The following is a 14,911-nucleotide window of genomic DNA, read 5'->3' as shown; positions in this document are numbered from 1 at the left end:
GTTTCTTGTGGGATGAAACTTTGAGACTGTATAAATATCCTGTTATTCCTCCCACGTTCACCCACTAGTTTTAGCATCCCTTGAGCCTATCCAAATCAATTACTATTCTAATGTTGCCAAAAGGTAATATTCTTTCCATTATTCTTTCTACATTATTAGTTGGCATTCTACTGTAGGGAAGAAATTTCCCTTATCTACCATTTAGTTACATATGGACTCATTTTATTCAATGGGTTATACAATAATTATTTACTCCATGGACATTTTATTGCTCTGAGCAATTCTTTTCCATATAACCCCCAAGAGCTCAAGTTTGGGGAAATGACAGAACTTTCTGTATTCCCTTGTCACCATTGAGAAAGCCCAGCATACAACGTGACTTCCCTAAACCGAGAGGATCACTTTCCTGCCCACGCACTCCTTTCAAGTTTTTGGATAGCGCCCGCTCGAATCACTAGGGCAGCCCCGCCCCACGAAAACTACGTTTCCCAGAGGCCTTGGAGGCTTGCGTCATCAGTGCGCGCGGCGTTTTGCTCGTGAAGCCGGCTTTGGAGAGCCGGCTGTGGCGGCGGCAAACATGGCGGACGTGCTAAGTGTCGGAGTGAACCTGGAGGCCTTTGCCCAGGCCATTAGTGCCATTCAGGCGCTGCGCTCCAGCGTGAGCAGGGTGTTCGACTGCCTGAAGGATGGCATGCGGAACAAGGAGACGCTGGAGGGCCGGGAGAAGGCCTTCATTGCGCACTTCCAGGACAACTTGCATTCGGTCAACCGGGACCTCAAGTAGGTACCGGCTGAAGGGGCCGGGGTCGGGGTCGGCCCGGCTCCCACCCTGTCCCGACCCCGCGCGAGTCTCCCCACTCACGGGCTGTCCTCCCTTGCCCTCTTTCTCTCCTCTGCAGGCCTCTCTGCCTGTCCCGCAGGGACACCGCCGCTTTCTCGTCTCCCTTCTCTTGGCCTCCTCCTCCTGGCTGTCGTCCCCCGCCCTGGACCCCTTCTGTGGTCGTTTCATTCCTCACGAGGAGACAGGCTCTTCCCATGAACTTAACCCTTCTCGTCTCGGCTTGCCAGGTCCTCACCTGTAGGCCCTGTGTGCGCCACCGGGTCTCTCATCAAACTGCACCGATAGTGCAAACAGGACCTGCTGCGCCCTGGCGCAAACCCAAGCACCCCTGATCTGAGTAGCCCTAATTCCTCGGCCCTCAGCCTGGAATTCATCCGTTCCCCCGTATCCTATCCCCACACAGGACGAAACGCCGTGATCTCTTTCCCTCTCCCCCCCCCCTTCCCCCTCCAAAACCACCTGATCACTACTCTCTGCTCCCGTTCACGTCCTTCCCCAGAGAGAGCTAGTGACAGGGTAACCAGCTTAATCACTTACGCTTACCCCCAACCCCCGACTTGATCTGTGGCCCTTTCGGGGTAGGGATTGCACATTTCTTCCTCTTCCTTACAGGTTACCTTCTTTACTTCTACATTGTAAGTGGTGGTGTAAGACTTAAGTGGGAGAATGTGTGTAAAATGCCTGGCACATAGTAGGCCCTCTTTAATTGGTTTATCCTCCACTTGTCTTCCCTTCCTTAGGAGAGTCAGTCAGAGAGTCAGGGGTTTAGAATTTCAGGGTTTTAGCCTTTTGTTTCTCGGAACTGACCTTAGCAAGGAAAGGCATTTGGTGAGCTAGCTATCCTATGAATTCTGGAGTGGTTGGATTTTTTTCCCCCCTCAACTTGGTCTCCTTAGTAACCAGATGGAAAGAAGAGGTAGAATGGAGGAGGAAGTGGTGACCAAATGATCGATGCCTCTTCCCCCCCCCCCCCTTAAGTAGTTGCCATTATTTTTTGAGGGAAAGCCAGGAGATTTCTCACCCCTCCCAAACTCCCACATCCACTTGCTGTTGTCTGGCACCGTGCCAGTTAATACTTTCTCTGCTGGAGGGGATATGCTGGTTCTTTCCACTCTTCCATTTCCTTTCTGAGTGGCTTCCCTCTGTAACGTTTAGGATGTTATAGCCCTTGACCGCTTTAAAAAGTTTAAGGATGTTTACGTTACCCCTTTGTCTTCTTAACTCTTTACACTGTAGTGCCAAGAGAAAGGTGGCTGAAGATTCCAAAGTCAGCGTGTCACAAGAAGCTGTTCCTACCGTCTTGTGTGGACATTTTGGGACTGGCCCCACTGCACGTGCTCCTGGGATGTGCTTTTGCTGTTGGCTCACTTGCCCCAGCTTATCTAGAGTTTTCCTGCAAGACTGAAGTGTGTTTGTTTCACACAGCCCCCTCAGTGGTGTTTTCCCATTCCATTTGTTTTTTTCTATCTCTTCTTTGTTTTAAGTTTTACCATCTGTGAAGCACCATAGAGAAATCTATTCCTATGTGAATGATAACTAATCATTTATTCAGGTGCTTGCTGTTCTGCCAAATGTAGGGATCCGTACGTGGGTCTGAAAACTCGTAGTGAGAAGCAGTTTTGTATCACATTTTAAAATTCCACAAAGTCTCCGCCTCCCTCATAGATAATAGATAATAGTACGAGTTGTTACATCCTGATTTTAGGAGTTTTACTGATTCCAGTGCTTATAAGTCTTTTTTTCCTCCTTTGGAATGGCATCGGAGAGCTCGGTGTTAAAATAAGATAAGCGCCCGGTTAGAGGTTTTCTTGATTGTCTCGAATCCTTTTCTCCTTTCAAAAAGATGTTTTTTCTTAAGGGGCTTCTGATGGACGCACTGAGGAGCAGCCTCTGACCGATGTCTCGGCTAAACACTGGAGTGTCAGTGGACTCAGGTGTATTTGCTTTGTCTCTTTACTTTTCAGTGAGCTGGAACGTCTGAGCAATTTGGTAGGCAAGCCGTCCGAGAACCATCCCCTCCATAACAGCGGGCTGTTAAGCCTGGATCCCGTGCAGGACAAGACTCCTCTGTACAGTCAGCTCCTCCAAGCGTATAAATGGTCAAACAAGGTAAGGGCGACATGTCAGAAATGGAGCTACGTCACATAGGAAAAGCCAGGTTTTCTTATATGTCATAGATGCAGAAGGGGAGGGTAAGTTTTTCTGTCTTTTTTTGTTCTTGATGCAGCGTGGGGTTACAGAGTTGGAAGTTTTAGAATTTCCCTGCGAGCTGTCGTGTAGTCCTTTGACGTTTCTGAGACCTGGTCCTGATGCTCAGGGTAATTAAATGAACAAAAATCTGGGTCAGGTGTATTTAACCTGGAGTATGGCTCTAGGAAGCGGCTTTTAGGAACCCTTTGCAATTACGTGCCAGATGTGGTCCGTGCCTTTTCTTCTGGGGAAGGCGAGCTTTCATCGGATTCTCAGAGGAGTCCTCACCCCCAGAAGGTTAAGACTGGTGCCGTAAACATTCAGCCGCTTGCGTTGTTTATGTTCCTCGTACCGTCCCCTGTCGTCGAGGGAAGAACATCACCGGAGTATGGTGTGTGAGATTACTTTAGACGCTGTCTAAGGGAGCTGGTTCTAAACGTGCCCCACGGAATTTGCCCTTCATGGTGTCCTTCAGCAGGCAGGCCCCTGGCAGAGACCCCCGGGCAGCTCTGAAAGGAAAACTAAACTGCACTCTAAAAACATGGGGAATGATTAGGCTCAGAAGCCTGGAAACACTTTGTTTACTGACAGGTTTCTTTTGTTTGGGTGCTGTGGGTTGTGTATTTTTATTTTTTTTCCTGCTGATAGCGAACTAGAATATATGTTTGGAAGGATTTTGGAAGCGTTTCTCATTCGTCTGTGCTACCTCCCTGGAGACAGTTGTCCTCACAGTTATTGGTCGCGAACTGCTCTGCCCCTTCCAGTTACCCATTGTTTTTCATCTCTTTTCTGTGGTCCTTTCCCCCCTTGGGTCTTGGATGACAGAAGAGCCTTGACAGTTCTTCTGGGGTGTGGGCTTTTTTTGTAGCTTTTCGCTGTGGGAGTATTTAGTATTGTTTGGTTTGAGGTGGAACCCTGGAAGCTGAGTCTAAGATTCAGGGAGAAGGGATTGATCACGAGGAACTAAAGAAAGAACTTGATCTCAGATGAGTATGTTCAGCCTATAAGGCTTGTCCTCCAAACTCTGCTGGTGACAGACACTCAATTTGGGCTTGAGGATCAGGGTGTACTCCTTGCCCTCTTTAGGCCTGCTCTCCTGTGTTGGCCTGATATCCTCCAGGTGGTAGAAAAGATAGCCTGGCAGCTGTAGGTTTGCGTGGTCCTTATACCAGGTGATCTTCTGGTGTCCAGATCAGACCCTGGAAAAGGATTCTGGGCCGGCTTAGTAGGTGGCCCCGAGATAGTTTATTGCGTCCAGGAGGTGAGATTCTCTGATTGGCCAACACGGGTCACCTGAAGCCCAGGAAGTGGGGCTCCTTGGAGTTGGAGGTGGGCAGTGCCCAAAAGGAGGGGATGCAGGGCAGACAAAACAATGACACGTGTCCGTTACAGTTGCCAAGGCAGACGTGGGACGGAACCTGCCCTACACAGACAACACTGCCCTATCAGGCGGGCCTGTTTGTGCTCCCTTGTTTTCCCAGGGGCACTGTTGGTCATCTTAACATGTCGGGAAGATTTAGGTTGGTCTCAAAACCACGAGTGACGGGGACTTCCAGTGGAAGCGACTGGTTTTAAGTTGAAGTGACGGTACTTAACTTTTGAGTGAAGGTAGTTTAATTGTTTGCTGAATTTAACAGCTCGTGTATTGAAATAGAAGTTCCTGCCCCTCACCCCCAGCCTTGCCCCAAGGTAGAAAAGAGGTTATATTAAGGGAAAGAAATATGCATATGGAACTTCTTGTCCTGGTGATGATACAGGTTACAAATAGATGTAGAAATGGATCAGATTGTAAATCCTACGTAAGCAGTATGAGGGACGTAGGGGTTTTCGTCATGTCCTGAGAGTGACTCTCCTGTAAAGGAACTGCTCTCCTGCCAGCTCCCTGGTGCCCCAGCAGGGAAGGGATTTGGGGCTGCTTGTATTAGTGACCGGTAGAAATGAAGAGGACGATTAAGAGATCTTTCGTTCAACCCCTTGTTTTATGGCTGAGCCACCTGAGGCCGTGAGCTGACTGGCTCGAGGCTCCACAGCTAGACTAGAATTTGCGTTTCCTGACTTAGGTCAGTCTTCTTTCCTCTAAAGCTTGATGGCTTAATCCAGTTTGGTTTAAGATTTTTGGCCTTTGAAAATATTCTCCCTCACTTTAACTTACATCCTAGAAACCATTCCTGTGTTGTATTTGATTCATGAGTATGCCTTTTACTAATTTTTAATGGTTTATTGAAGGATGGAATGGCAAATACATGTCCATGGGGCCTCAGACTATTTATTGCTCTTGCCCAGGGCAGACATCACTAATCAACTGGTGCATTCTTTCCGGCCGAGGCTGCGATGGGCTCACAACTCTGTCTTGGGGCTGGGCAGCCCCTGCCAGTGACTGGAAGGTGGGCTGCAGGGGAGACGTGTTTTCTGTTTCTGTCATGGTAGATGGTGTCCTATTTGGCTATGACTCGTTCATGTCTTACCTGACTCTAGAAAGGATTTAAGGTAGATTATAAGAATACATACAACCCTGTTAGAAAAGAAGAAAACAAGGGGAACGATAGCTTATATATAACAAACTTGAGAAACAACCCCAGGGAATAAGCCAGTATTCTAATTTCCAGCTGTGGATATGGACGCTGCAAGCAATTATATGTGTTTGTCTTGCCTCTCCTACAAATGCAAAGCACTTTTTAATTGCTAAGACTTTCACCATTCATCCTTTTACCCTCAAAGAGTTTAAACCTGCGAGTGCATTAATACGTTACGTGAAGTTTGGGGGAACTTGCCACTGTCAGCTTGAGGCGGTGTTGGTGAGAATTGACGGAGGTGTGGGAAGGGCTTTGATGCCGCCCGTTACGTTACGTGATGAACTTTCTGTTTTATGTGCTGTTGGCCATAGGAAAGTCTCGTTTATGCCTCATGACTAATTATTTTCTTTAGGGGATTTGGTAATTTTTGTGAAGTCAGTTGGAATATTAATTACATGGCAGTTGGCATAATTGTTAGGATAACACATTTAAAAATTAATCTCATCTAATGAAATGATGTGAAATTGCTGTGAGCAGCACTTTTTTCATGCTGAGTTGGGGAAAGAATGGAGCTGTTAACGTTTATGCACCTATAGGTGATGGTGCTGCAGAGGGACGCCAGGGTCTCCTGATGAGGGCAGAAAATGATTGGCAGCAACAGTTCCCGCTGGAAAACAGCGTGCGCTTTATACCGCTTGTTCTGTGCAGATGTGCTGAAAGTTCGACTGACTTGCTCAGAAGGTTCCTTTTGCAGCATCCTGTAGCCAGGCTTTTATTTGTGGCTTTGACTTTTTTCATGTGTTTGTGCACAAGGCTCCTTGTTTATTTGCCTGGAAAGCAAATTAAGACTTCAGCCTTTCTTGGGCGGTTTCTGAAGCAGCAGAGCGCCCCGCAGTCATTTCTCCTGGGAGTGGGGAGCGGGTCCAGAGAAAGCTGCTGCTGCCCCCCTTTTTTTTTTGCATGCTTAATTTTACATTTTTATTAGAGGAAGAGCACCTTTTTGTTCTAAGGAAAGTCCTTTTTATTTCCAGTTTATTCAGTTGGAAAGTCTGAAGAGATTTCCTCCGTTCTTCCCTCCTGAACTGTTCTTATCAGAATCCAGTTCCTTATTGGCTTCCTGTGACTCATCTCGCAAACGGGTCCTGGAAGCTGCCCTTTGTTTTGGCACCACCACTAGCAGGGTGGGGTTGTTTCCGATTGTGACAGTGAGCCTTTTTCTTTGAGGACCCTGTCCCCTTTTCAGTTCCTCAGGAGAGCTACTCTGTCCTGTTCCTGCTGGGAGTTCCCAGGACCTAGCAGGGCGCCTGGTGTACAGTAAGCATTCAGTTAAAATGCCTTGAATGAACAAAAGCATAAATAAGAGCTTTTACTGTTGAATTTTTAATTTACAACCCCTTTTGTGGTTTGCTCGCTTGTATTTTTGGTGAAGTGCGATAAGGGCATTTCCATTTTCAGCCATTACTGAGAAATCTAGTTGTGCCACTTGTAGAGAAAATTCTGACATCCTGCGATGGAGGCCAGGGCTGGGTTCCAGAAGGGTAATTTGGAAGGACAGGGTGAAGTCAGTTGGTGAACTGATGATAAGCTCTTTGAGGGCTGAGGTTAGCAGTTTTGTCTAAGTCGTTGGTCACCCGCTGTGCCCTTTCTCAGCCGGTTGGCAGCCAGTGCTGAGGAGGGCCTGGGCGTTGGTGGAGGTCTTCCGGAGTTGACTGAATCAGGCTAATTTGAGCTACTGCACCTGATGTCAGGTGTTCTGTGGCAGCTGTCGTTTTGGCAGTCATGTGAAAACTGGGAAAAGGGGAGTCAACTCCATGGGCCTTTTAGCCAGGCCCAGCCCTGGCTCGTTCTGCTCGCCGATGTGTTCAGGGAATACAGATCCACTCAGAACATCATGAGGAAAGAGAACTCACTTCAGTGGCCCTCAAAGCTCGGTCGTCATTTCTTAGGGTAGGCACCTTCCTGGATTGTCCTTATCGTTAGCAAAGGTACCAGGTACCATTCTTAGAGGTGTTCTTGCACCTAAATCTAACCTTCAGAGCACCCGGTCACGTGAGCTTGCTAGCATAGTGGACTTGACTCTAGTAGAGAGTGCCCTGGTTTGCCTGGATCCCTACACCCTTCTCCTCCCTCACACCAAACCCTGGTACCATAGGAGCCATTATAAAAAGGACAAAGAGTAACATAACCAAACAGAAAAAAACAATAGAACAAAACCAGTCTCTTGGATTTCTAGATACTGTTGGATTCAGAAGTAAAGGGAGGTATAGCCAGAAATGGCAAGACTTAAATGTAAATTACCGAGTTAGGCTGCCTGAGTTCTGATCCAGCTCTGCACTTACTCTGTGCCTTGAACAAGTGAAAAACTCTTTTAAAGTATCAGTGTACTCATCTGTAAAATGGGGATAATAGAAGTATTGACAGTGTTGTAGTGAAGATTAAGTGAAATAATGCATGTGAAGTGCCTCGGGATTGCTCACATGTATTAAGTGTTATATCAATAGTAGTTATAATCCCAGGCATCGTGTTTATGGAGTGGCCCAGTGGTTAATACTGGGCTCCAGAGCTCCGTTCACATCTCAGCCCTGCTACCTAACAGCCATGAGGCTAACCTTGCTGCCTCAATCTTCTGTTCTCTAAAATAGGGATGATAATTGTACCCACCTCAGAAAGATATGAAATATTGTCAGTAAAACACTTCTCGGGTACAGAGTAAACACTCCAGGGGCTGGTGTTACCTTAGTAGACAGTGAGCACAGACCCCTCCGGCAGTCACACGGCCTCCCACACTTGACTTCAACGTGTTCTCCTGAAATTCTACAGTTAAAGATTCCTTTAGACAATCAGCCCCTTCTCGCCCTGAGGAAGTCTGAGCACACACATCAGCAGTTCACACCTTAGTGTGAATTAGAAGTGGGGGGTGAGGGTGAGGGTTTGGGAATTTGGTCTGCAGCTCTGGGGTTTGGCCAGGCTTGGAGGGAATGTGGGAATTGAGGGGACAGGAAAGGCAGGGTGAGGGTCCTGGGAGGAAACCACCACAGGAGGAATGAGGGGACTGCAGAGCAGGACGTTTGCGGAGGGCAGACCATTTGTCCAGACCGAGGAGGGCTCTTCCCACTTCTACCCGCAAGGCCTTCCTCCTGGAGTCCGGAAGTCAGAGCTCTGAATGAGTCCTCGTACCTGGTGGGTAAATGCTGCGGGTGAGTCTGGGAGGCCCAGTGTTTCGGTAGGAAAACGGCCCACAAAGGCCAGTGTGAAAATGAACGTGTGGATTATAGCCACGCTGTAAATTGGGTGCTTATTCCCAGCTGGGCTCTGGAGTCGACTGCTGGGCTCGAGTCCCCGGGCCCTCGATCAGCTCTGTCATCTGGGGCAGGTGACGTCAGCTGTCTCAGCCTCCTGTCAGTCAACAGGGTAATGACACCTTGTGCCTGCCGCCGCCGGTGTGGGGATGAATGAGTGTAACATGCCCGAGTGCCTAGAACGGGGCCCGTGTGTCGGCCGCATGCAGGTCTGATTCCTTTAGAGAAATACTCCGCTGGTGCCCTCGACTTTTACTGGTAAAGCTGTCGGAAGGCAGCGTGGAGTCGGGAGGACCCTGGACGGGTTTCGAGAGACCCGGCTTGAGCCTCGCTGTCCACTGTCCCCGTGTGAGCAGCTTGGGGACCCCGGCCCGTGACTTTATGCCTTTGGGCTTTAGCTTCCTCGCTGTTGGGAGCAGGAGTCGGACTGGGTCAGCTCCAGGCCCCTTTCCTGTCGCTCGGGCGGGTTCAGTGGCGTTCCGGACGCGCTTCTGTGGCTGTGGAGGTGAACGCACGACCTGGGAGCGGAGAGGCAGTTCGTGTCCAGCAGCGTTCCTCAGGCCCAGCTGTGTGTGCCCCCGAGCGCGTCACAAGGTCCCAGAACGCGCAGTGGCGGCAGCAGCAGCCCTGAGGCCTTGCGTGGGAACGCACCTCGCGGACGTGCTCCAGGCAGAGGCCTCTGGAACCCCCGTGGCAGTGTTAGCGGGGGCTGCGCCCGGCACCGGAATGCTTTCGGCGCCAAGGCTTCGGCCTGACTGCACGGCTCTATGCTCTCCTTCCCAGCTGCGGTTTCTGAAAACTGTCCCGTTAGTATCGCCTGGCACGGGGTTTGGGACTCCCGCATTCTTTTTCTCTAAAGGAGCAGGAACTCTCTTTAAAGCTGCCCTGGGCAGCCTGGGGAGGCTGCTAGACGGGGCTCACGCCTGCCCGCCTCCTGGGCTCACTGTCTGGGGGGGACTCGTCCCCATCCTCTCGGCTGTCTTACGTTGGCCTTTCCTGGGCTGACTGGGGAGCCTGGACAGGGAGCCTGCTTTTCTCCTCAGGACTGTTGAGTAGAAAGGAAACTGGCCCGTGTCCTTTTTCTTGGTGGTATGCTGCACAGCTTGGTGGGAAGGAGGCGTATCATGACCGGTCCAGGAGAACCTGTGGTTAGGGAGGCCTCCCGTTTTCTTGTCTCCCCTTTTCCGTGGCGGGTGTGCGGGGGATGAGCGCTGGATTCTTGAGGCTTCTCTCCCGCTGTGCGATCCTTCTCTGGGCCATCTCGTCTTCTACAGCTTCACTTGCCAGCCATACACTAGTGGCACCTAACTCTGTCTCCAGCCTTGATCTCGCTCCTGAGATGCAGACCCGTGTGTCAGAGTGGCTGCAGGGTGTCTGCGCTTGGAGGCTCACAGGCCTCTCGGAACAGTCCAGAACTAAAATCCCGCCCCTGCCCCACCTTCTTGTGGTGGGGGGGGCGCCTTATCCAGCCAGCTGCTGAGACCCTCACACCTTCGGACTAAGTTCTGTGGGTTCCACCTCTTCCCAACCTCCTACTCTTTCCTTTCCATCTCGAAGGCTCCTGCCTGAGCCCAGGCCCCCACTGTTGCTCCGGCCGATGCTGTGGCCTCCCCACTGGTTTCCTGCCAGTCCTGCCCCTTCAGTCTGTTTTCCACTCTGCAGCTCTCCAGGGGTCTTTATAAAGTAGACCCCTGATGGTTACTCCTCAGTGGTTTCCTCCATCTTCCTTAGGTTCCTTCCAGCTCCCCAGCTGGCATTTGGAGGCATTCTAGAGTCCAGAAGCAGACAGACTATGGCCGGATTCCCTGGCCTCGGTTTCCTCATCTCTAAAATGGCATGAACAGTCCTGCCTCTTAGATAGTTGTAAGAATTGCGGGACTACTGCACTGAAGTGTTCAGCACAGAGCCTGGCAGCGTACCTGTTACTCTTAGTCATTTAGGTCTCAGCTTCGCTGTGGCCTCCTCGGGGTGTCTTCTGAGACATCCCCAATCAGGTGCCCCTGTGTTCACACACCTGGGACTGCTCTTACCTCTCCGCCTGTTTGTCACCCTCACAAGATGAAACCTGGTCCTATGTTAGCACTTAGACGTTAGGCAAGTTCTCTAACACCATTGAGCCTCAGTTTGCTGGACTGTAAAACGGGCATAATACTGATCTCCTAGGGTTGGTGTGAGTCTAATTAGAAAATGTGTTATCACATTTTTAGTTTGGGGTAAGAGACACAGTGGCATTTTACAAATAGTAGTTATTGCTCGTAGTTATTTTTAAGTGTGTCAGAAAACAGTATTTGATTGGGGTTAAATTGAAGCCTATAAATCTCTTCTCCTTTCCTCTTTAGATTGTTTGTGTTTTTTCCCTTTAGAATCTGCTTCTGTTGATTTCACCTTGCCTTTTTCCAGATTTTTGTTGTTGTTGTTGTTGGTATACGAGAACAAAGGGAGGAGGGATGGAAGTGAATGCCCAGAGGCTCCATCCTGAACTCTCTAGCTGCTGTTCCCTAATCTTAGAGCTCTGCCCTGTGTGTGTGGGGTGGGGGCAGCTGTGTCTGACTGGCCCAGCTCGCCACGCTGTCCTTTGGCTTCTGGAGCTTGCCGTCTGCATGGCTCCTTGTTTAGGTGTTGTTTTGCTGCAGTCACTTGTTTTTGGGAGGCTCCAGCTCACTGCAGCCTCTTGGGCTGGGCTTGATGGAGCTGGTTGTGGGGGCTGGTCCCTGGGCTGGGGCCTGGGCTTGGCCTTGCTGTTTCCTGCTTACTTGACAAGGTGAATGGACCGTCCTAAGATCCTCACTTCCCCCTGGGGACAGTTTACTCATCTTGTGGGTTCTGGCAAGTCAGTAACTTTTGTCTTCCTCCCTTTGGTGCACTGTCAGGCTTCCCTCACATCACCCCTGTGAATTGGAGGCTCTTTCTGAAATCTCCAGCTTCGTGTGTGGCTGCTCTGCTAGACGCACCGGTTCTGCCCTGAGGCGGCCAGCGCAGTTGCTGGTGTGAGCTGCTCGCTGTGCCTCTGCCTGAAGCGCCTTGTACCTTCCTGGGTGGTTCTCTATCCGCTAACCCCCTACCCAGGAAGTGCTGCTATAGAGAAGGCTCCAGAATGACCAGGCAGCCTCCTGGCAGCGGCACTGATCACACTGGCTGCTTGCTCTCCAGGTCTGTCCCATTTTCTCATGGGTTGGGACTTTGACGTCATCTTCAGACTCCTCGAATCTAGTACACGGTGGGCACTTGGTAATTGAGTTTCCACCCCCTGCGCCCGCCACATTTCCCAGCAAGCTCTAGGAACTGCACCTACGTTGACTACATGTTAGGTCTCAAGGGGACCTCAGCGATCAGTTAGGGCATCGCCCCTCGTTCGGCCAAGGCCACACTGCTGCCCCTCCAGCCGAGATCTGCAGTATTTGGCAGCTTGGAAACGGAATGCCGCCTGGAGGTGCAGAAATGCAGAGAGACTTCTGCTATCGGGGCCTTTTAAAGTTCTGTCTTTTGCTTGCGGTTTGATGGCTGCTGATACTGTCATTGAAGCAGGAGCCGTGGGCAGTCCGGTGCCGCCTCGGAGGGGACCATCGGGACAGGTGTGATGCTGACGGCCGCGGTCTGCGTGCAGAGCGGGCTGCGTGGGCTCCGCCCAGGCGGGGACGCTGCTCAGGGCGTTAACCTTGACCTCCACGAGCAGAGCAGCCCCAGGCCCCTCAGTTCCGAGAGGCAGGCACCCTCACCTGCTCTAAGCTCTGGGGACGATAGAGTAGGATCGCAGTGACGAACTGACATCTTTGCTGGGCATGTCATGAAAAGAAAGGGACTGCCTAGTTGGAGCCCCTTACTGACATGGGTGGGGACACGTCAGGGAGGCTGTGTAAAGGTAGGGCCACTCCCCACTTTTCCCCTTTTTAACAGGAGTTGTTCTGAGTCCTCCACTGGGCTCACGACATGCCAGTTCCTCTCACCTTTGCACCATTTGTGTGTGTCTGTGTGTTTCAGGGTTGTAGAGTTACCTGGTACCATATTTTTGGTCAATAAGCTTGTCTGATTATTGATCACTCGTCGGTAGTTGCCACCACTAAGCATTCTGGGCCCAGCTCTCTCCTTATAACTCTGTACGTGATGGATTTTGCAGGGAGAGAGTCTGCAGAGTTTGAGTGTGCAGACATTCAGGTGTGAGAAAACGGTTGCATTTGTTATAAAATGCTCGATCTTGTTCATCCCCAAACTGTGCTTTTGAGTCGTGTGCTTTTTGCTAGGAAATAGCTAATCCACCCATTCAGTACGTATTTATTGAGCACGTGTTATGTGCCAGGCACTGTTCTAGACACAGTGAATGAAACTGATAAATTCCCATCTTCTTGGAGCTTAAACTATATTCAGTTTTCTAACTTGATTAGAGTTGTTAAGTGCCAGAGCACCTGGTTTTAATAATAATTCCTGGCTCTACTGCTGGTCTTTTCCCCTCCTTTATATGCCTCAGTTTACCAGTCTGTACTGTTAGTAAGGAGTGAAACTCAGGGAGTGCTGGGGGACTTACTTGGCATGTGTCACTTACCTAGAACAGTGTCTGAAATTTGGTTTTGTAGTCCTGATATCTTCAATATGATCCTGTTTTTATAGCTTGGTGCATTTTAATTCTGTCACGTGCTTAATGTAAATGCAGATATATTGCTAGTAATGTTACTTTTCTGGTTTGCTCGCCCTTGCTGTGTCACCAGTTTGCCCTTATCCTGCTCAGCCTAAGGCTGTGCCTGTTTTCAGGGGCTCTCGTTGGTTTTAAGGGAATAGTACAGAAATCTCTTACATTTGTGACCCGAGGGAAAACACAGTCATTCAGTCAGCTGCAGGAACTGACCTCCCTTCCGGCTTTGACCTCAGACTCGGCTGCTTAGTCACTTTCTGTCAAAAGAGAACTCTCTGTGTTGTGTGTTTTTATGATCTGGATTAATGATTCTGTAGCAAAAGGTGCCACGCATTTTTTACTCCCTGTATTCACGACGGGGCCTGTTGAAATTTCACTTAGCTGCCTGGAGCCCTGAAGGATGCTTTTGCCCCCAGGTGAGACGGGCCGTGGGCACTGACCTCAGTACCTCACGCGGGGGCAGTACGCTCGCGGGGGGCAGGCCGGGACGGCTGGTGCACTGAGCTCTCCGATGGCCTGACCGCCTGCCCCCCTGTCCGTCCTATCACGTGTCTAGCTCACCATTTAAAACTGCACTTTATAATTCTGTATGTTCCCCACAGGCTAATGTATTGATTCGAAATCGTCCACCGTCCACAGGGTTTGTGATGCGAATTGGAATCAGCCGAGTTTGAAGACAGACTGAATCCTCAACCTGTGCTCCTTAGTGAGCAGAACGCGGTTAGCGATTGTTGAGGAGGTGGTTTGGTGAGGAGGCGGGAGTGTGTTTTCCTTTTAAAGTCCCTGCGGGGCTTTCTGGATGCTATGGTTCTGCTCCAAGTGTCAGCCTCGTCACCTGCAGCATGCGCTTGAAGACTCATTTATCCAGGTGGTGAGTGCACTGAGCTCAGGGCCTGCGCGTAGTAGGCCTCACTGGGTGTTAGGTTTTCTTTCATCTCTGCCAGTTCCCATCCATTCCTGGTTGGTTTGGAAAACAACAGTGCCAGCTCTAAATGCCTTTAAGACGTTAGAAGAAGCCACAGAGGATTGCGGAGGCCAACCCCCGCCTATCCCGCGTTGTCCCGTCTAAACAGAGCGGTCCGTGTTCATTTAATTGCTCGGATGAGCTCGAACATTGAGATTTTAATGCATCTTCACAGCGGCTCAGGCCGCGTAACCACATTATCCTGCTGGCAGTTCATTGTCATCCTCTGCCAAAGTGCTGTGCTGGGACCTTGGCTTAAAGAGCCGGGATGTGGTGATTTCCTAGCAAGATGTCTTGTGGGGAATGTTGCTTTTCCTGTGGAGACTTCCTCTGCGTAGTGAAGCGTTGGCCTTCTAAGTGGCGTAGTGATGGCATGCAGTGCTTTCGAGGAAGGTTTTCGAAGCTGTTGGTTAGCAGAGGCTGCCTCCGGGGGAGTGCTTAGTTCCGATGAGTCACAAAATGGGAAAGGCCTCTCGTCAG

General features: G+C 50.2%; 1 protein-coding gene across 2 annotated transcripts in view; it reads left to right on the top strand.

Moving 5' to 3' along the window:
• Positions 1-536: 536 nt before the first annotated feature.
• Positions 537-14,911, top strand: part of MED27 (mediator complex subunit 27) — a 191,358-nt gene continuing 176,983 nt past the window's right edge. The window contains exons 1-2 of one of the 2 annotated variants that reach the window (XM_033123817.1): positions 537-780; positions 2,806-2,950. In XM_033123817.1, coding sequence (XP_032979708.1) covers positions 578-780; positions 2,806-2,950 — 348 coding nt within the window. In that variant the 5' untranslated portion in view covers positions 537-577. The remainder of the gene's footprint in view (positions 781-2,805; positions 2,951-14,911) is intronic. The other variant, XM_033123816.1, reaches the window with a different exon arrangement.

Source organism: Rhinolophus ferrumequinum, chromosome 12, assembly GCF_004115265.2.
Source record: "Rhinolophus ferrumequinum isolate MPI-CBG mRhiFer1 chromosome 12, mRhiFer1_v1.p, whole genome shotgun sequence".
NCBI classification, from domain to species: Eukaryota; Metazoa; Chordata; class Mammalia; order Chiroptera; family Rhinolophidae; genus Rhinolophus; species Rhinolophus ferrumequinum.
The sequence above is the reverse complement of the archived record's forward strand: the minus strand, read 5'-3'. Positions and strand labels throughout refer to the sequence as shown.